Source organism: Equus przewalskii, chromosome 17 (assembly GCF_037783145.1).
Source record: "Equus przewalskii isolate Varuska chromosome 17, EquPr2, whole genome shotgun sequence".
Classification (NCBI taxonomy): Eukaryota; Metazoa; Chordata; class Mammalia; order Perissodactyla; family Equidae; genus Equus; species Equus przewalskii.
This window is the reverse complement of record NC_091847.1, coordinates 40,512,016-40,533,228: the sequence shown is the minus strand read 5'-3', so window position 1 is coordinate 40,533,228 and position 21,213 is coordinate 40,512,016. Positions and strand designations below refer to the sequence as shown.

Here is a 21,213-nt window from a genome sequence, read left to right as displayed (position 1 = left end):
TCATCATGAAAACAAACTTGTTCAGTAGAACAGAACAAGATATGTGACAGGTAAGGAAAAAAAGAAGATAACTATTTGGATAACATCATACGGAATTTGCATCCGGAGTCTGTATAGCTGGCATCTCGGCTTTTTCTCTCCCAGCTCCTCCCCCGGAGCCGAGGGCACCAGTGAAAGGGATGTGATTTGGCGTAGGGAGGCCACGTGCAGTCCCCGCTCCCTGTGTGATGGCTGGATGATGCTGGGCAAGGTGCTTTTCCTTCTTGGCCTCAGTGATCTGAGTCATAAAGTAGGATTAAGTGAGACAATGGATGTGAAGTTCCTCCGCCGGTGCTTGGCACAAATACGAGTGGAATAAATAAGGGTTCTTTCTTTCCTTTCTCTTGCCTTCCCTCTTCTGACTGTCCAGTGGTGATTGGATCTTCCTGTTTCACCCTGTTTGTGCCTCACGGCCGCTACTTTTTCTTTCCTTTTCACAGTTTAACTCTTTTTAGATGAATCAATTCAGCCATCATTTATTGATGTGAAAGGCATTGTGGCAGATAGCATAGGACATATAAATGAATATGGCATAGTTCCTATCCTTAACAAGATTATAATATATATGAGAGAAAAAAGATAGATGGACAGTAAGATGTGATGACTGTTTTCTCAGCATTGAAGGAGTATCAGGTTTGGTTGGGGAGACCATGAATTTGGCTTGAAGTTATTGCGCATTTTCATTTAGACCCTATTTAGATGGACAGTAGAATGTACTGTAACTTTTCATAGTACATATGTAAAATTAGCTTGAGTATTCTATTCCGTATTCTGTTCGAGTCAAGTTATAGCAAAAGAGGAAAGAAGAAGTGTGTGATCAACAAGCCCCAGCTTTCCCAGTTGTATCATTAGATGGACTCTCTCAGAATCGTTTATTATGTGCCTCATAAAGATTTATGGGAAACGTTTTTTATTAAATTCATCATATATTTATTCCTATTCAGAACTGTCTCAACTCTGGAAACTTTGATGTACAACTTTATGTATAGCAGCAGTTTTACTTTTTGAGACTCTGATTTCTGCTCCTTCTTTTCTGCCTCACCTGTCCATAAGGAGGGCTGTCACCATTTTGTACTATTTAACGAGGGTGGCATTCTTGGGACTGATGTGCCTGAAGGAAATCTGTGACCTATATATTGGGCTCATTGCTATCTCCAGAGCTTGCTACCCGTGTCTGTTGTTGTATGCCAGCTGGGAAATTGTTGCCAGGACCCCATGTAAAATTGGGAACATTGTCACCTGCACAAGAAATGCCTGGCCAGGGGGTGTGTGGGGCTGAAATCCATCTCACACTCAGTCACCGAGTCCTGTGCTGAGGGATTTCCTCCTCCCATAGAGGGTACCTTTTTCTAATTTGCAAGAAAGGTGCCTTAAAGGCTAGTAGCTATCCCGGTGGCTCCCTTAACATCATGTGGTAGCATATGGTTAAAATGTGATGTCTGAGACACACAGAGGAGGTCTCAAATCTACAAGGTCAGTTGGCTTCAAATTTAGTCAGTTCCTTGTTTTTAGATAGTGAATAAATATGTGACTGCCTCCCGAAATTTTTTCTTGAAATAAGGCTTATCAAACAAATGTATCATTCTGACATGCAACTCTAAGTCATATCTGTTATTCGTTAAAGTCAAAGTTTATGAGTAAATCTCATTCAAAGGCCCCAAGGTTGGAGATGATAAGGGGAAAATTGTAGAATGTTCGGCCATATGTGTACCACAGGACTTCATTTATACTGTGAGAGGAACCATAAAATCTTATCAAGAAAGTTAAAAGGAAAATGCTCCTGGGACTTTTCAGGTATCCCTTGCTGTTCAGACATTCTCAGAGAGTAGCCCCTAAGGGTGAATGATTATAATCTGCCTTACAGGCAAGGTTAGAAAAATAACTTCAGAAGTGTGCCACAGTTGGATTATTATCCTGATGTGTGCCCACTCCAAAGCAGCTGCCATAAGCAATCTAAAGTAGTGGTTGCCAGCCGCTGAGGCCGTGATTTAAATGGTGCCAGGCTACTGTTTCCCATGGCAAGGGAAATGCTGAACTGCGGAAGAGGCAACAGCCCATAAGCATGTAGATCTGCGCCAGCAACAGGGTGGCCACCAGCCACATGTGGCTATAGAGCGCTTGAAGTGTGGCTAGTCCAAATTGAGATGTGCTGGAAGTATAAAATACACACGGGATTTCGGATACTTAGTAGAAAAAGTTTTAAACGTCTCATTTTTATATTGAATACATGTTGAAATGATAGTATTTTGGATATGTTGGGTTAAGGAAAATATCAAAATTAATTTCATGTTTCTTTTTACTTTTTAAGGTGGTTACTACAAAATTTAAAATTACATATGTGGGTCATGTTTGTGGTTTACATTCTGTTTCTACTGGACAGCACTGGTCTAGGTATTTCAAGAGAAAAGAAGGGGAGATGTGTATGTGATTCTTCACAGTCTGTATCTCACAAAATACAATACCTTGTTCCCTCTTTGCTGGAGGCGTGGGCTGTCTCCCCACTGTAACAAGGACGTACGATATCATTGATTTTTTTTCCATCCCATGGCTGTTTGCAGTTTACTTAGTATTTGGATTATTTGTGATATTTCTTGCCACAGAATCTTTGTATACAATCTTTGTAATTTCCATAGGAGAAATGGTTTTAAGCCTTTGCTCCGTTTTGCCAAAATTGCCCTCCAAGTGTGACCACGTTGCGCATACCAGAGGTCTGTGCCTTTTTTGCTATTTCCTCTGCAACCTGGGGATCTTCGTTTTTTTGTTGTTATCTTTTCCAATTTGATAGACTCTGTGTGTTATCTCTGTTAGAAAAGGAAAAACAACTAAATTTTACGCTCTGACATGAGCTGCTCGGTATAAAATAACAGGAGAGGAGGATGCAGGACAGTTTCCCCAAACCCACTTTAGATAGAGGTTTGGATTAACTTGCGGTTTATGCAGAAGTCCATCAGACTCCATGACCATTCCAAATTATATTTTTAATGAATGTCTGGTCCTCGTGCCATCCATGAAGACCCTAAGAAATAAATCATTTAAAATGCATGGAATACCTGGCAGGATGAATCTTGTGGGAACCAATCCATACATGTGCCCTAGAAATGAAAGGAAACCCAGAACAGTTAGCGTTACGTGTAGTTTTAGAAGTACCTAATGAAGATCCTGGGGAAAAGAGTCCTTCTCGACTGGGAAGTTTTTAATTGGCATGGCTACGTGGAATAAAGTTACATCAGGATTGCAAGTCCAATTACCCAAGAGTTTACGAAAATCCGTTCTGTGCCTTCTGCACTGGAGAAGAACAAATGAAAAGAAACCCTGAACACACTTTAGCTTTCCTTCTTTTCATTTAGCAAGAGTAGGAACTGGTTTATGTCAAGAAATTGATCATCGCTGTTGTCTCTGGCTCATTAACGTTTTTCACACACGGCAATTTGAACAGTTCCCTAGGAGGTTGCTGTCCTGTAATTGTCATGTCTCAGGTTTGCTGCGTGGTTGTAACAATGAGAGAGGCTCAGCCGGTTGATGAATTGGATGCTCCTAGACGTTGGTGCTGCCTTCTTTCTCCCTGTTCTCAGTAGAGGTTGATGGTCCTGCAGATCCTTGTGCCTTTGCATTTCTCACTTGGTTGATTAGTTCGGTCGTAAAATAAATACATGAAAAATTTTTTTCCCAAAAATAATGTCTTATGCATTGTCTTATCCCCCTTTCAGGTGGTGGATAGGTCACATGCCATTTCTCCAGAAACCATTTATTTCTCTTTGCTGAGCTTATGTGTATAAACCATATTCTTTAGATTCTAGACATTTCTTCCTCTTTCTCTCTTCTGCACACTAGGTATGGATGGATTTTAATCATTACTTCATTTTTGTTAGGTGATTAGCTGAAGGGCTTTGGCCTTTTTTTTTTTTTTTTTTTTTTGCAATAAATATCTTTTTCCCTCCATTTCAAAGTAAGGTCTTACATTACATTTTGGCTTTCTTGTTTGGCTTGAAGACTATAGCGTTGGGTTGTTTTTTCCCCCCAAATCATGTCGAGTCTGTACTTTTATTAGTATAAACTTAAAACTCGTGCTTTAAACTTAGCCAGAAATGGTGACTAAAGGGATAAGTTTTGGGTTTAAGTGTTTTAGTTTCATTTTCCTAAAGACGAGGTTGTGTTGCATTATTTCCTTGGCCTGACACACTCTTCATGGCGCAGGTCCAGTCTTGGCTCTAATAACCGTCTCTTCCCATTTTAGCCATTAACACGCATTGTCGCTGGAAGTGGCTCCTCCGTGAGCTTCAGGAGGAGCCTGACTCAGACTCATTCTTTTTGCTGAGCACCTATAATAACCTGTTTTGTGCAGTGGAAAGATGAGTCACTTTCCCCCTCAGTCTTGGTTTCCTTCTCCTGTCGAAAAGGACTAGTCTCCTTGCCGGGTTGTGAGGCTTGGCCGAGATATATGTGTGAAAGCCCTTATAAAATGTCAGATGTGACAGTTCTTGGAAAAGTTTATCACAGAAATCAAATGCGTGTTGTAGCCTCTCTCCTGGTTCTTACCTTAACCGTCTCCATGTTCCTCATACACTTGTTAGACATACAAATTCCGCATTCATTAGCTCATTTGTTTACTCAAAAATATTTTCTTGAGGACCTATGGTACATTGCTACATCTTACTCTCCTTTTCTGCAAAATCTCCTTACATAATGTCATGTCCAAGAAATGGAAATCTTCAGGTACCATAGCTAAACACCCTGTGAGTAGTAACGGAGGATAAAAATATTTATAGAACCGAGTCCTCAAAATCATCGTCATTGCCAAAATGGATTTACAAATGTGGTCCTCTCATTACACATGGTACTAGATGAGGTGGTATAACCCTCGAGTCTCTGTCTGTTTAAAGTGAATGCACTATATATCTCTGTTTTCTGCAAGGTTTGCCATTCAGGGTTTGTGGTAAGAGTTGCATGCTTTCCTCTCTCTTAAGTATTTGTCGGTTTAAAAAAGATTGATTTTTTATTATCTCCTGAATTTCCATTGCAGCTTCTCTCTGATTCATCTGTGATTGGGTATCTCTTGTGTTTTATGCATAGGTGCTTGAAGGAAATTTAATTTGTCATTTACTGGACCTGAAAGTGCTTATTCCTGTGTACCACCCATTGCCAACTTGACTTGCCCTTCATTGCTGTCCTGTTGCCTCTGTCAATGAGGTGCATGGTTTGGGAAGGGCTTAGAGTCAGGCCTAGGAAGTGAGCTGCAGCTTGAGGCCATTCCCTGATTTCCTTCTGAGTTAGGGTGTTTGTGAGAGGAAACAAGCAGGGAATTGGAGCAATTAGTGCGCCTAGTATAGCCTGGGTGTTAAGGGGGCAATTATCACCTTCCTCTGGATACAGTTTGGAACAGGCGCTGGCCTGGTGGGGACCTACCCAGGTAAAAGAAAAACTAATATTTTGATAAGCTGAGCTCTCAACAGTTAAGTAGTGGGAAAGGGTACTTAATTTTTACTTAGGATTTTGTCTTTTATTTTACCTCATTCTAAAACAGATAACCAGGTTTCTTGCAAGAGAGTGGGAATTAGTATTATTATTAGAAAATATAGATATTATTATAGATAATATGTATTTGTCAAGTAAGCATAGGAGAGATATCATGTCATATCCTTACTTTTCACCCTCAACTCAAACTCAAAGAAAGCCTACCTGTCCTTGCCATCCCCCGCCAGTCCCCACTCGGCAGGGCCTAGGATGGGGCTGGGGAGAGTGAGTTCACCTCCACCTGGATTGCAGTACATATGAATCCCATTTTAATGCCAGGGGTGTTATTTACTCCTTAAAGTATAAAGCACTTTACACTTACCTGAAAAGAACTGTGTTTGTGTGTATGTATGTGTATATCTGTGTGCGTATATGTATGTGTTTATATATGTAGGACTGTGTTACGTAATGAAGCTTTCTGGTTACTTCCTTTGACACTATGTCTTCAGTGATTTTCTAGTATCACTAGGATCTTGGCTCCCTTTGGAGGATCCTCTCCTTGCAGGTTCTGTGGGGCTTTTCTGAGGATCTATAAAATGCTGCGTTTATATTCAGAACGCATTACCTGGACCGTGTAAGCTTACAAGATTTAGTAAGTCCTGAACAACACAGGAAGTCGGGGAAGCCGAGGGTTGTGTTCTGCTGATTTCGCAGGACAGTTACAGGAAGTATCAGGAGCATCTTTGCTGGTAACAGGGCCCACTTAGTCTGACTCCTGGAGAGAACTAGCTGGAGGAGAGCTAGTCAAAAGTCTTCTCCGTGTTGTCTCATTTGTTTCTTATGTGTATTTTTATTTGGGGTATGGTCAATTCATATACAGTTTTACAGAATTTTATTGGGCTGTTTCTATCCCAGTTTATAACTTGAAATTAAAATAAATGGGGTGCTGGGAAGTGTGGTTTATTAAAAGATGTTTTACCCAATGATTCCTTCCACCTAACTGTTACTCTTATTGACAATAATCTTATTGATCATCCAGTCCAGTCCCCTTTTCAAAGCAGGTATATCAGCCTCCCCACCCACCAACCCATCATATTTTGGTGATTGCCTTCATTTTTGGATTTTAAGGACCAAGAGACTAAGCAAAAATAGTTAGGGATCCAGCATAGAGTTAAAATTCTATTTTGTCAAAAAAGACACAAACTGAAATAACCACCGTGTTTCATCACTCTCATAAAAAGAAAGGCCATTTATCACCAAAAATGTGGGATGTACATAATCTTAGATTAAATTGAATATTTTGAATAATTCGCTACACTTATTTTTCTGTTTACCACTGATGGTTGGTTTTTGTGAAACACTTCTCTGTAGCAGCATCCGTGACCCAGATTGGCACCTAGCTCTGTTTGAGCCCTGTCAGTAGTGGCAAACTACATCACTATTTAGAAAGGTCTTCCTTGTAGTCTTTCATTTTCCAGGTAAGCATCTGCACAGTCTTCAGCTGTTCCTTCCTCGTAGGATATGATTTCTAGACTTTTGTCTCCAGTGCTCACTCTCTTCTGAAAGAGCTCAGGCTAGGTAAAAGGAGATGTTCAAAACAAGTGTGTCCAGTGTAGAAAGCACTCAATGAAAGCAGGCTATCGTTAGTCAGTCATTTATTCCCCCATTTCTGTTTTCTGAATTTTGACTGTTTATTATTTACCAGGCTCTGTGTTGTGGCCTGATAGACAAAGAGGAGAGCAGTCCAAGGGCGTGCACCTAACGGGGCTGTAGACATGTAGGTAATGCAGTGGGGTGCTGGCTACTGCACTGAGATACAGTGGCAGAGTCCAGAGGCAGCTCTTAGCTCAGCGGGAAGGTCAGAACAGGCTTGCTGCCGGAGAGCACCATTCAGCTGAGGCTTGCAGAATGACGCTGAATTTCCCAGGTGAAGGCCCATCTTAAAGGTCAGGAAATCAAGATGGAGCAGCGCAGGCACAGGGCCTTGGAGAGGGATGTGTAGGTGAACCAGAGCTATGTGAGTTTCCCAGGGCTGCCGTAAGAAAGTACCACAAACTGGATGGCTTAAAACAACAGAGATGGTTGTCTCCCAGTTCTGGAGGCCAGAAGTGCAACATTAAGGTGTCAGCAGAGCCATGTTCCCCCTGAAATCTACAGGGGAGACTCCTTCCTTGCCTCTTCCCGGCTTCTGGTTGTTTGCCAGCAATCCGTGGTGTTGTGCCTTGCAGCTGTATCCCTCTGCCTCAGTCATCACATGTCATTCTCCCTGTGTCCTCTATCTGTGTCCATATTTCCGTCTTCTAAGAACACCTATCTACACTGGATTAGGGCCTACCCTAATGACCTCATCTTAACTTGGTTGTATCTGCAAAGACCCTATTTCCAAATAAGATCACCTTCACAGGTACTGGAGCTGAAGACTTCAACATAATCTTTTTGGGGGACACAATTCAACCCATAATGGTAGGTGTTGGGGAATGGTGAGCAATGAGGCCCAAGAGCGTAATTTCTTTCTATGATCAGAATCATATGTTTTTCTCAATGTAACCTAAGTTTGTTTTTTCCGGAGAATCTGAACTTGTTCCTAATCAAAATACCCAGATATTTTCATGTAAGCCGAGGCTTTCCCTAAATTTGTACAGTTGATCTTTTCCCCCTTGGAACTTGTATGTAAGACTGATGTTTTCCCTGTTAAATATTATTATAGTGTTGGCTTTGGCCGAGTATTCATTCTAGCCTGTGGAAGTAATTTCTGAGTTTTAATGCTGACGTCTTACCTTCACCATCCCCCCTAGCTTTGGGATGTTTATGTATTAGTAAATGTGCTATCAGTTATCTGATTTATGTCATTCTTTAAATGTTGAAAAAGTGCTGGCCAAGAACAGAGCCTTGTGGCATATTGCTGGAGGTTTCCATCTGTGCTGACTGTGACCATTAGTGGACCCAGAGACTTCAGCTCACTCGCTTGTTTAACCAGGCACCCATTCATCCAAACCAGTTTTCCTCTTCCCAGATATCCTCATCTAATCCATGAACAAATAGGATTTTTATTTACTTCGAAGCATTCCCAAACAGCCCTGTCTTCCTCACCATACCCCAAAATAGAAAGAACAAAAGTTTAACGTGCGTGACTTGCTCTTGAGCACTTTACTGGTACTACTTCTTTTCACAAGTCTCTTTACCTTCTATTTACTAATTCACGCTGGAATTTTGCTTCAGATCAGCATTAGCCTTACCTGCCTTTAATTTCTAGAATCTAGTATTTTATTCTTTTAAAGAATCTGAATGGCATTTTTGCCTTTCCATTAGTACTGCTCCTATTATGCAGGATTTCTCAAAACAAGCAAGGCTGTCAAATTCTTACCGACTAGCTCATGTAAATCAGAAGCACTTATTTAGCCCTGATCTCCGTTCACAACCCCCTTACTTGCAAAGTAGAATCAGAACATCTTCTGGAAAATGCAGGGACTTGAAGCTGTCTTGAGAGTGAGGCGTAGTATCTTGGTTTGGGATATGGTAAATGTGAAACTGATACTAAAGTAACTCACAGCTTTTCATCCTCTTTAGTTCCCTTCTTTCACATAAAGATAATTTCTCTGATTTTCTTAAGTTTTAAGATGATAAATTTTTAGAGCTATGCTGTTCTGTCTTTGGAATGATTGCTTATCTTTATCCGCAGTGTCTGTAGACATTCTTGTTCAGAGGCAAACCAGTAGGAAACCAGTGTGGGAGTACTATGTATCCTTTTCCATCAGGTCCGCTCTTAGAGCCATGACCATTGTCACGAGTGACCCTTGAACAGAATATCTGAGTTTAGAAACATCCACTGTGCTGGCAGGCTACATTAGCATTCCCTTGCTTGTACAGTCCAAGTGTATTTTTTCCTAGTGATACATTCATATTGTATCACCAGATTTCTTAGAACTGAAGTGAATAAACTAGGTATCATTTTCCTTTTCAGTCTGTTCTTCAGACTGGCTCTTGAAGGTTGTGGGACAGTCAGGATTTATTACTTTAGAAAAGGATAGACTGCGTTTGGAAATCAATACGCTGGTGCCATGTTTTGGATCAAAGCCAACATTAGTGTTCATCTAGAAAATGTCTAATTTGACTCCTGCCTTTGTAGCTTGTGTCAGAATCTAGAGAAATTTCTAGGTAATGTGCACAGAGTTTTAACAGTTGAAGGTAACTCTCTGTTTTGCTTCAGAGGGCATGTTTACTTTTACTCTCTGTCACGCTGTTCTTGTTTTGAGTGAAGCAGTCATTTATGGTTTGCAGTGCTGGAGTTTAATGCATTCGGTTTCTACAGACTGACAGTTCCTTGGTACTCTGTGTGTGTGTATGTGTGTGTATAAAAGGTTTCCAGTTTTGATTTCTTTTAAAAGGAGCAGGAAATGTAGAGATACTTGAAAAACAATCTAGAAACAAAAACTCTTCTAGGTTTTTTGGGTTTTTTTCCCCCCAACCTTTTACACTTTTCTTTTTGGTACTAATTTTTAATTCCATGTCAAACTCCTAATTACCTTGGTTCCCCCAGGTGTTTTTTTGTTTTAGTTTGGTTTTTAGATTTTGGGCTTTTTTCGGTGAGGAAGATTGGTCCTGAGCTCACATCTGTTGCCAGTCTTCCTCTTTTTGCTTGAGGAAGATTGTCGCTGAGCTAACATTCGTGCCAGTCTTCCTTCACTTTGTATATGGGATATTGCCACAGCAGTTGGTTAATGAGTGGTGTGTACGTCCACGTCCAGGATCCGAACCCACAAACCCTGGGCCGCTGAAGCAGAGCATGCAAACTTAACCACTGCGCCACCAGGCCAGCCCCTCCCCCCGGTGTTTTTATAAGCTAAATTGGGATAAAGTACAAGGCCATGTCTGTTTTCCAAGGTAAAATGTAGTATTTCCTTTCTCCCTACTACTGTCAACCTCCCTAATTCTCCACACCAGACACTTTAAGGGAAAAAAATTCATGTTACGTGTTTCTGTGTCATTCATTCAGCCATGTATATTGTGTTTACAATATGCAGAGAACTGTCCTGAAAAGTAACCATAAAAATGGAAGGTCCATAGTTTTTTCAACCATAAAAATGGAAGATCTATGTTTTTTGCAGCATAGGACCATGTTGATAGTAAGGTAAGGAGGTGGTTTAGCTTAGTGCTGTCAAGTGCTAAGAATTAGAAGTGCCATTATTTGGAGGGTGGTGGGAGAAACGGATAACATTTATTAGTCATTGAATATCTCTTATGTATCAAACACTGTGCTTGCCCCTTAACAGCAGTCCTGGGAGGTAAATGTTATCATGATGCTTTCGGGTTGGGGATGCTGAGGCTAGACAACTACACGAGAATCAGAGCTGGTCATTGGCCGATTGAGGACTTGAGGATAGGTCACTCTGGTTGCAAGTCTACTTTCCAATATAATATTGTCTTCTTTATGATACAGTGAAGCTGAGATTGTCAAAGCTAATACGTTACAGGTTTCGATGAGAGAGGAAAAGAATTTAAGAAATGCTCAATTATTATCAGTTCATAAATTCAACTCAGAAAAAAGCACTTTCTATAATCAAATTGCCTTTGTTTTAAAAGTTAGGCATTAATCAGCGTTTCGGAGTTAGGGATTCATTTTTATGATAGATAATCTACATTTTACTTGCAAAATTCTGGGTTCCATTTTCAGCATGTATTATTTTCCTCTGACATATTAGTACTCAGGAGCACTAATTTCGGTCTGGCCATCTGTGACTGCATTCATAAGTGCTATAGTACAGTGACTTGTGGCAAAAATATTGTCATAAGATAATGTAAATGACCTTTTGTGTGCTATGTACTCTTAAAAGACCATAAGATAGTGTAAAGCTACTTTACCTTGATTGCGGATGATAATAGACTTGATACTAAATGATGAGAGCAAATCTCTGTAATAAATCAAATGCTTTATAGTGTACTTTTTGTTTACAAGAGAGATATGTTTGTTATAGAATATGGGGGGGAAGGGCATCTTAGCCATTTCTAATGAGGAAGTTTTAATGTTCATTCTGTATTAATTATTTAGTTCAAGCCATACGTGCAATAAACAGCATCAATTTTTGCTTTTGTGTAGCATTTATAATGGATTAGTCGTGCCACCCAGGAATGTTGAAAAGGCAAATTAGCAGAAATGGTTCTAAATTTAGTCAGGAAAGGTTGTTAATCCCAAAATCTGGGTGTAAACTACCAATTTAAGTTTTGTTCTGAAAGGATGTGTTTATCTTAAATCTTAATTTCAATGTTATGGAAAATCAGATATGTAGATGTGTATATTTTCTCTTGAACAATGTGATATTGTGTCCCAAAGCTTCTGTAATTTATTCTCCGTCAGCTCACGTGCTATACGGCAACCACGTTAGCCGAGGGTTAGACCGCTTGAAGGTGGTCTGAGCTCCTGCTAAGTCATCTCTAATCTGCAAGCTCTCAATCTGAGGCTGGGGCTGAAACACACTGCCCTTTCCAGGATAGTTCAGAAAAGTGAACCATGGTAGTGCCTTTTCCCATCTCTGCGTTCACAAAGACAAGCCACTGGCTTTCCATAGCACCAATCTCAGGGTTACTTTTCTCAGATGTCAAATTAATTATTTAAGGCTAGTTCAAAGAACTCCTCTGTCTTAAAACTCGTCTGTCCTTTAGAACCTTTCTATTCATTTGCTGGCGCTCCTCATCCCTCCATTTTAATTTCTTGAACTTGAATGTTATTACTTGAGTACAAAGAGCAAAAATTATATATATTTATATTTATAATAAAATGTGGCATCTCTCTGTGCTAATCCTAGCCATAAGATTTTCATTAATCTTACTAAAATCTTGCTTTCGTCATATCATTCTGCAGTTGCAAAACCTCCAGCCACATTCTGTTCCCTGAGTCTTTTTCCTGGAACCCAAGGCCCAATGAGACCTTTCCAGACTGACTTCTATAACCCTCCCCCACATACAGGTTGCATTAGACAGATTCTTCTGTTTATTGTCCTCCATAGCCCACCTGAATTTCTCCTTTCCCCAAGTCTTTCTTGTTGAACTTGACCTTCATCCTATGTTTATGCCCCCTTTATTTAGCATTCATCACATAAAATCTTAATATTCTTAGTTACTTTTTAATATTAAAAATTCCTTACATCCCCCGATGGACCCCCTTAATGGCAGGAATGGCATTTTCTATATTTTCCTTAGGCCTTGTATGCTGAAGGGCATACTGTAGGCATGTGTGAATAATTGTGCGTTGATTTCTGGGTCTGATCTCTTTCTTGACTGTACTCATCTTTCCTGTGTTCCATTCACCTTCAGCTCCACATTTGTTTCTGACCTTTAGCGCTATAGCAGCTTTTCCTGCCAAGCGTTTTCTTCCTTCAAACCCCGGCTCCAATTCCAGCTGCCTAAGATGGAGCTTCCTGTTCTGTCCCATATACCAGGAATCATTTCTTCACCAAGGCACGCCCTGCCGTACAACTCAGGTGGAAGGAACAGTTATTGAATGTAAGAGTTAAAACAGCTGGAATGAAAAATGGAATGAATATCTTTAATATTTTTATATCTCAGAAGAGTCTTATAGAAACAATGAAAATCTTCAGGGGTAAAAAGTCTTACAAAATCTGTTTGATATTGATTGCCTGATTTTAAAATTTTACCTCTTGTATCTCATCTGCAAATACTGAACCACTTCATATACCAAGTGAACAAAGAAAGTATAACCAGCCGACTTACTCATGGTAGTGAGAATTCAGAAGAACGTGGATAAGTGACGACTCCTGTTTTTTTATTTTAAGCGTCATTCTCCAACAAACTTTTCAGTAATTTATACTATTTTTCTTCCCCTATTCAACCACTGTTAGAAGAACTAAAGCAAATATTAGGAAAGCACGTTTTCCTGGGAGGCCACTGAAAAACTAAAGCAGCAAAGAAAGCAAGCTAGAAAACGACATGTACAGTATCACCTGTGTGTGGATGTATATCTAGGTATATTTTTTTCGTTTTCCCCCAACAAGTCCAAAAAAACAAGTGGTTTTGGCTTCTTGTCCCCAAATCCATTCCCACCAAATAGATACATGAGTTACTCCTTTTGAGCTTTAAAGCCATTCATGCCTTCTCCTCACTGATACATATGTTCTGTTGGGCATCTTATTCCAAATAGAACAATGTTGTCTACCTGAGAAAGTCAGATAGCTTTCTGAATGTTATCAGCATCTGTCTTAGAGACTTTAGCAGTTACAGAGTCTGCCCTCATCCCCTCACTCATTAGGAGCTGTGGAGTTTCAAAATGGGAATTGATTTGAACCTGTGGAGCAGTCTGTGGTCGGTGACCAAAGTTTCTGAAGCTGTCAACATGGTTGGCCAGAGCAAACTTCCTGTCTCCCATCTTTGCTACTTATTAACTGTGTAACCTTTTACCAGGTCTCATACTCACTCTGCTTCTCAGTTTCACATCTCCAAAGTGGGAATAGTACTTTACGTACTCAAAACGTTGTGAAGATTAAAATAATTGACGTAAATCACTTAGAACAGTGCCTAGCATAAAATAAAAGCTGTATGCGTGTAAGCTATGACTTTTACTATTTCCCTGAATTAACTCACTAGGTCATAGGTTTTCCAATGTTGATTCTGGTCAGATAACCACATACTCAGAAGTTTTGTGGGGGTTTTTCCCCTCATTTCAATCCCCTGACCCTCCTTCTTGCTGATTATTGTCATTGGCACAAGCACAGCATCTCTCACAGGATGTGTGAGTCCTTCTGTGTCCTTCAGAGGCAGTTCAGCTATTAAAACAAAAACAATCATCCTACATGCTTGAGCAATGTGCCGCCCTTTTTCAAACTTAAAAATCTTTTTCTTGGTTTGCGTTATAAGTATACACTTTTCCTTACTGTTGTTTTCCACACGCTCATTGCTTTTTCAGATTTAATACGGTTCATACAGTATTCCAAAACTAAACACAAACACTGCAGATGACCTCATGGTGCCTTAAATGAATTTACAACTGAAATGACCAGTATGAAAATAACTTAGCGACCATTATCGCCATCTGTTGGTGGTGAGTGGAGTGGACTCCACTCTCCAGAACCTTGGTTTGTAACTCAGTTTGGTGTTCAAAGATTGCAAGCTGCCTAGTAGAGGAGTGTGTGTGTGTGTGTGTATACGCACATTGGGCAAAGTTTATAAGGGTATGTATCATTATGTTTTAACATTCATATTTAGGGCTTGAGGTGCTTTTAACATTTCAACCTACTTTTCTATGTCTTCTAATTAGAATAAATATGTATTTCTTTTGTAATTAAGGTAAACTAACAAAAAGGTAGAATTTAGGAGGGACTAAAATGATGAGGCAGAGGAGAAAATTAAGCTTTATTTACTAAGTGCAAACTAAAATATGCTTAGATTTTATATTACAGCAGATGAAAGAAGAGATATAAATGGAAATGAGGGAGAAATGACTAAAGCTGTGGTGTAAACAGAGGAAATTTTGATATATTCTAAGCAGAAGGTTTTATCAGACAAGTTCACTTGGGCCAATAGGTTTAAATGTGAGCTTTTGCTTGTTATCCTCTCCCTTTGAAATTCTAATTATTCTGTAGTCACATCTCTTAATTACTCTTTAACCTTTTAATGTCAGAGCTTCTAGAGTGGATTATCTACTCTTAGCAAAGAATATTATATTCGGGGTAGCCAAGGCTGTGGTCTGAGCCTTGTTACTTTGAAGCTGGATAAAACCCAAAGAATCTTCATATTCACCATTTTTCCCGTAAAATTCTACAGCTTGCTTTCTTGAGTGTGCATCTCCTTGGTGTTAGACAGTGACTTCTGCCAGTCAGGAGGCCTGTTTCTCTCAGTACATCATATGCCTTTGTTACTTGGTGATGACTCCCCCCCCCCCCTCACAAATTAAGCTGCATATGGGAACAAGGGAAGGTACAACTCTGGTTGCTTTATGAATTTTTACCCAGATATCCGTTACTCTCGTAGGCACTGATGAACAACAATAGAATTAGACTAAATGTTCATTATCTATAATGGCTTCTCGCCCCTCCCCCACCCCTTGCCCCACGTTATTAAATCTTACTACAAGGAAAACTAGTAGAGGGAAATGGTGACCACTCTGAGCCTGCTGCCTGCTTTCTCGTTTCTTGAGGAGCCATTTGATAGATGGCTCTTGCCTGAGTTCTAGATCCTTTCTCAGGTCATCAAAACTACTTGTTCTGTACTCCCTTCCCACGACGTGGTGACTGGGTCACCCACTGAGAAGCTAGCTTAGCCAGGGCCTGAGTGATTTGAAGTGCTCCATCTTCCAGTTCAGGGGTCGGTATTTTGATGAGAACCTCTTGTGTTGTGAGTGGTGTAACTGAGAGGACAGTCCAAAAAAGAAGGTATTTTAGGAGAGGGAAACCCTTCAGCTTCCCTCGGGTCACTCCAGATGAGCGTCCCCCTGAGCTGCTGCCTGGCAGGGAGGCCGTATGCAATAGTTCCCCAGGCAGAGTGAAAACCGTCTTCTGATTTTCTGGGAAGTCATATGGTCTTTCACTCTTAACCCACAAATCATGATGAAAACCACAATAGAAAGTAAAACTGATAAATTTCAGAAATCTCTCTTCTCCTACCCCTTCCCCCCTTATTCCTCTTTCAACCGTGAACCACACGTTTATTTCTTGTATTTAAAACAAACAAAAAAGTTGCTGTGGCTTGAAAAATAAATCTATTCCAATACCTTAATAGAAGAGATCTTCCTTTTTGTTCCCTTCCTTTCATACTCTGAGTGTGTAAAGGAAACATTATTTCTCAAAATTATTTCATAGATAAATTTCAGTAAGAACTTAAGCCCAATTTGTTTTTGAGCTTTGGGATTTTAGGCAAGATTTTAGGCTCAGAACATCTATGAGCTTTTGTTTTCCCATTTGCAAAAATGAGAATAATAATACCTACCTCATAGATTGTTGTGAACTAAAGTAGATCATATATACCAAGTGCTTGGCACAATGCCTAGAGCCAAAGTAGGAACTGAGTAAATGTAATCCCCTTTCTGGTTTCTTACTACCTTCTTGTGGCACTTAAGGATGGGGACATTCTGAGAAATGCGTCGTTAGGTGATTTTATCATTGTATGAACATCGTAGAGTGTACTACACAAACCTAGGTGGTATAGCCTACTACACACCTAGGCTATAGGGTACTTATCTTTATGGGACCACCACTGTATATGCGGTTCGTTGTTGACTGAAACATTGTTATGTGGCCCAGGACTGTAAATGTTTCAGGAGATTAGAGATGTTTCATGGAAAAGATAATATTTAAACAGGTTCTTCAAGTTCAAGCTTGGGTAGAATGGAGAGATGAGAGAGACGTGTTTAAAGTGATGTTTAAGGTAAATTAATGCAGCAGATGAGGTTGGAAGGACTAGAGGCTGGAGGCAAGGAGAACCATTATGTGCTTTTTGCATAGGTCCAGGCACAGTGAAGGGAAGGACTGAATATTAGAACTATGTCAGAGACAAAATTCAGAAGAGTTACTGACTGCCTGGATTCAGGAATGGCTGAGTTGATGATGTCTCAAGGACCTCACACTTGATGGAAGATCGAGAGTGTGACAGTGCTATTGAATGAAAAGAGACATGGAGAGGAGACAGGGAAAGGTGTGTTTGGAGTTCTTTGGGGGTGGGATTTAGAAAATAATGAACATGAAGTGACATTTAACTAGATATTTAAGTATCTTAAGATACTAAGATGTTTAAATTGAAAGGGAAAGAGACAAAAACTAGAGCTTGGTGGGATTAAAAACAAAAACCCAGGAAGGAGAAATGAGCATCATCAGAGAAGATGCATTAATTAAATCCATGGCCTTGGATGACTTTCCTTGGAAAAGGAAAGTTTGAATACCCAGTATTAAACATGGTGAACGTACTTGGTTCAGGAAGGAGAGGAAGAAGTTGAACGGGCGAAGAACCACTGGTAGAAAGCCCAGAAAGGTGGAATGAGATCCCGGGCCTGAGGGCAGAGGCAGAGAGAGGTGCGGGTCGCATAGATGTGTAAGTGAAGAGTAATGTTGAATACATCAAAGAGATCGAAGAACCAAAACCAGAAGGGAGAGTAGCATGGATTGATTGAGTATCAGGGCCACCAGGAGCCTTTTCTCTTTTCCTGCTTCTTGTATCTCCCTTTCTCCATGTCTTTGTCTTTCTCATCGTTAATGTGGAGAGCAGAACCAGAAGGGTAGAAGGCCAGCTCTAAGCGTCTCTAAATTTCCCTTCTTCTGTTTGGTTTACAAAAGACCCTGAACTCTGTGACCTCAAGCAAAGTCTCTTAATCTCTGTGACTCTCAATCCCTTTATCCTAAATTGGAGTCATACCAACTTTCTTCCCTACTTTTGGAAAGGTATGAAGCAGGGATGCAATCTAAAACCACTTTCAGCTAAAACTCGTGTAAACGTGTGAGCGCTGGTTAATATCAAGCATGTAAATAACCTAGGTAGATAAATGGTTGCTGAAAGATGATCTTTAAATCACTTATTTTTTCTGGTTTGCAGATTTAAAAGAATTTTTTTTTATTTGTAAGCTTAGTGACCTGTGTTAATGCTGTTATAAATCCTCAGGATCTCCATGGGGAATTGAAGGTGTTTGTGTAGCATTAGGCCTCTTGGATGTAATTGTCATTTGAACCTTAAATTATCTTTACTTTCATGCCTAGTTAGTAATTATTTGATTACATGATTACACAGAGTGAAAATTAACTGAGAGAGGGGTGGCTCAAGCCATTTGTTTCTTCTAGATAAATGTATTTCAGCTTGTCCAATGCATAAAATAGAAATCTATAATATTCAAAATGGTTTAAAATGCTACACGGATACTTACGTTTCCTAAAACTTTTAAGACCCTTTTTAGTCCTCAGAAGCAGTCATGAGAAAGCAGTATTACAGAAAATGTGAAATTTTTTTTTTTTTAAAGATTTTATTTTTTCCTTTTTCTCCCCAAAGCCCCCCAGTACATAGTTGTGTATTCTTCGTTGTGGGTTCTTCTAGTTGTGGCATGTGGGACGCTGCCTCAGCGTGGTCTGATGAGCAGTGCCATGTCCGCGCCCAGGATTCGAACCAACGAAACACTGGGCCGCCTGCAGCGGAGCGCGCGAACTTAACCACTCGGCCACGGGGCCAGCCCCAGAAAATGTGAAATTTTTAAAGTAAACATATAGGAAAGATAAATTTTTGAATTCACCATGTAAATGAGGAAGTGAGTCTCAGATATGTGAAGTTATGTGCTTTTCCCAAAGTCCCAATAACTTTTAAGTATTATTTTTCAAAGTTTTTTCCCTCAGTTTTTAGGAAACAAACATAGATAGCAGTGCTTTACATTCCGATCACCATGGTCACTGTGAAAGGGTGTAGGCTTAGTGCCCATATTTAAACTTATACCACCACTTCAATTTCAGTAGCAGTGCACTAAATTTTAATGTTCTGAATTTTTCTCCTTCTTCCCCCAACTTCTGTTTTATGTTAAGGAATTTGAACACATTTCTCATACAAACCTTCATAAAATTAATGCCTAATCCCTGATTGCTTTATATTCTTGGTTGTCCATTTCTTGCGCATGCATACATATACACACGTGAGTGAGTGTACTGTATAACTATTATTACTGAGTTAAAATGTGTTAATAAATATATTTATTTATAGTTATCAAAATCTTAGGTAAAAGAGGGGCCAGCCTGATGGCACAGAGGTTAAGTTCGCACGTTCCCCGTTGGTGGCCCAGGGTTCACCAATTTGGATCCTGGGTGCGGACCTATGTACAGCTTGTCAAGCCGTGCTGTGGCAAGTGTCCCACATATAAAGTGGAGGAAGATGGGCACGGATGTGAGCTCAGGGCCAGTCTTCCTCAGCAAAAAGAGGAGGATTGTCAGCAGATGTTAGCTCGGGGCTAATCTTCCTCAAAAAAAAATCTTAAGTAAAAGAGATCTCTTTTAAATATATCATCAAGTGTGTTAAACATATATACACACACACACACACACACGCATCCTTCTGTGATGATCTGGATCCATGCAGTGCTGTCCACTCAACTAGAATGAATAGATGTGCAGGCAGCTTTCCCCCTGTTATTAGTTTGTAAAGGCTGTTTGGATCATAGTACTTTCCTTTAAGAATTCTGGAGCCTTGCGTTTGGCTTGGTATTTGACCACAAACATAGCGTTACTAGAAGAAAGTATTTTTCATAGAGCTCACATTCCATTTTTTGTGGTCCCGAGATTGTCAGGTAAGTACCGAATTCCTCAAAGCTAAACATGAAAGTGTAATCCAAAGATTTAAACGGGAGGCCTAGCCATTCCCTCTTTTTAGTTTAGTTTTGAGTTTAGAATTCTCATTTCCTGTCCCCTAGAAAAGAACATTTTGTACTTTAAAGTTTGCAGATGTTTGAAAAGTATGTGTGTTCTCTGGACTTAGACATTAATAAGGGTTCCTTGATTATAACTTCTTCTTTCTTTTCTTTTTGTCTTTTTTTAGATATGGGAAAATAGTCTCCACGAAGGCAATTTTGGATAAGACGACAAACAAATGCAAAGGTATTTTTCCTTGGCTGATGATTTGCTAAATCATACCTTTAGAAAAATGATGGAATTTTAAACCTGATCTTTGGTTTCAGAACTACCTCCACTTTTTTAAAAACCAAATCTTATACATCACCCAATTTCTATCTTACACGATGTCAGCATATTGCTTACATTTGTCCCTGGTCATGTTTTGGCCTGAAACCCAACAGCAGCTAGCAGTTTGCCAGAATTTCAGATTTGACGCCAGTGGAGTTAACATGCGAAATACTGGTTGGCATTTAGCCCCTACTTTTAAAAGGGAAGTAGAGTTAGAAAATAGCTTTTTTTCCCCTAAGTCTGAGGAGATTAGAGCTGCTTACTGAAGACCATTGGACTGTACTAAAGAACTGAAAAGATTACATATTGTGCAAATTGGCTCTATTAATTAGAATAGAGTAGTTTTAAGCAGTACTTAATTACATGTTTCAATACTCCCAATTGTTCTCTGCTGAATGCCTGTTGACAATATTGGCAGCAGGAGGAGAGAACCATTTTCACTGACCAAATTGTAATAGGGAAGGGAGGTCATACGCCCCTTTGAAATATGCTGCTGCATTAATTTGATGCACTGACCTTCAGTTTTCTGTGTAATTAGGATGAGCTCATCCAGCTCCATGAGCTGGAAGAGGAGGCGTCTATAGTAGGCAGCACTGATGCTCTGTGGTTCTGACTTTTAATGATGCAGCATCTTAACAATAGGCATGTGATTTCTAGGAAAAGGGAAGAATGGAGTCAGCTGACTTTGAGTCTAACTACTGACCCCGTGAATTGAAACAAGGTTGACAGGAATAGGCAGAGAAGGCAAATCTCCTCATTAATTAGACCCCAGTTTTTCAAGTAGTGGTGACGGCCGTGGCTTAGCACAGTCTGAAAAAGGCAAAGAACATAAACGAACCCTACCGTAGGGCCCCGCCTTAGAAGCCAGCCATTTCCTTTAATCTAGACTTGAAGTGGTTCATTGTGTTTCTGTCTCTTCTTCAAAGCTCCTAAATTTAAAAGAGCTATTGTGGCGAATATCTAAGCCCGTGTTTAATCAACATGGCACATTAGGGCAGTTCTGCCCTAAGACAGTGAATAGAACAATGCTTTATGTAGAGTGGTACTCAGCAAATATTTTAAACAAATTAAACTAGAGAGA

At 39.9% G+C, this 21,213-nt stretch overlaps 1 protein-coding gene across 20 annotated transcripts in view; it reads left to right on the top strand.

Moving 5' to 3' along the window:
- RBMS1 (RNA binding motif single stranded interacting protein 1) overlaps nucleotides 1-21,213 on the top strand; it is a 207,226-nt gene that overhangs the window by 142,236 nt on the left and 43,777 nt on the right. For all 20 annotated transcript variants that reach the window (XM_070580052.1, XM_070580042.1, XM_070580048.1 and 17 more), the window contains one exon: nucleotides 19,990-20,048. In XM_070580052.1, the coding sequence (XP_070436153.1) occupies nucleotides 19,990-20,048 (59 nt within the window). The remainder of the gene's footprint in view (nucleotides 1-19,989; nucleotides 20,049-21,213) is intronic.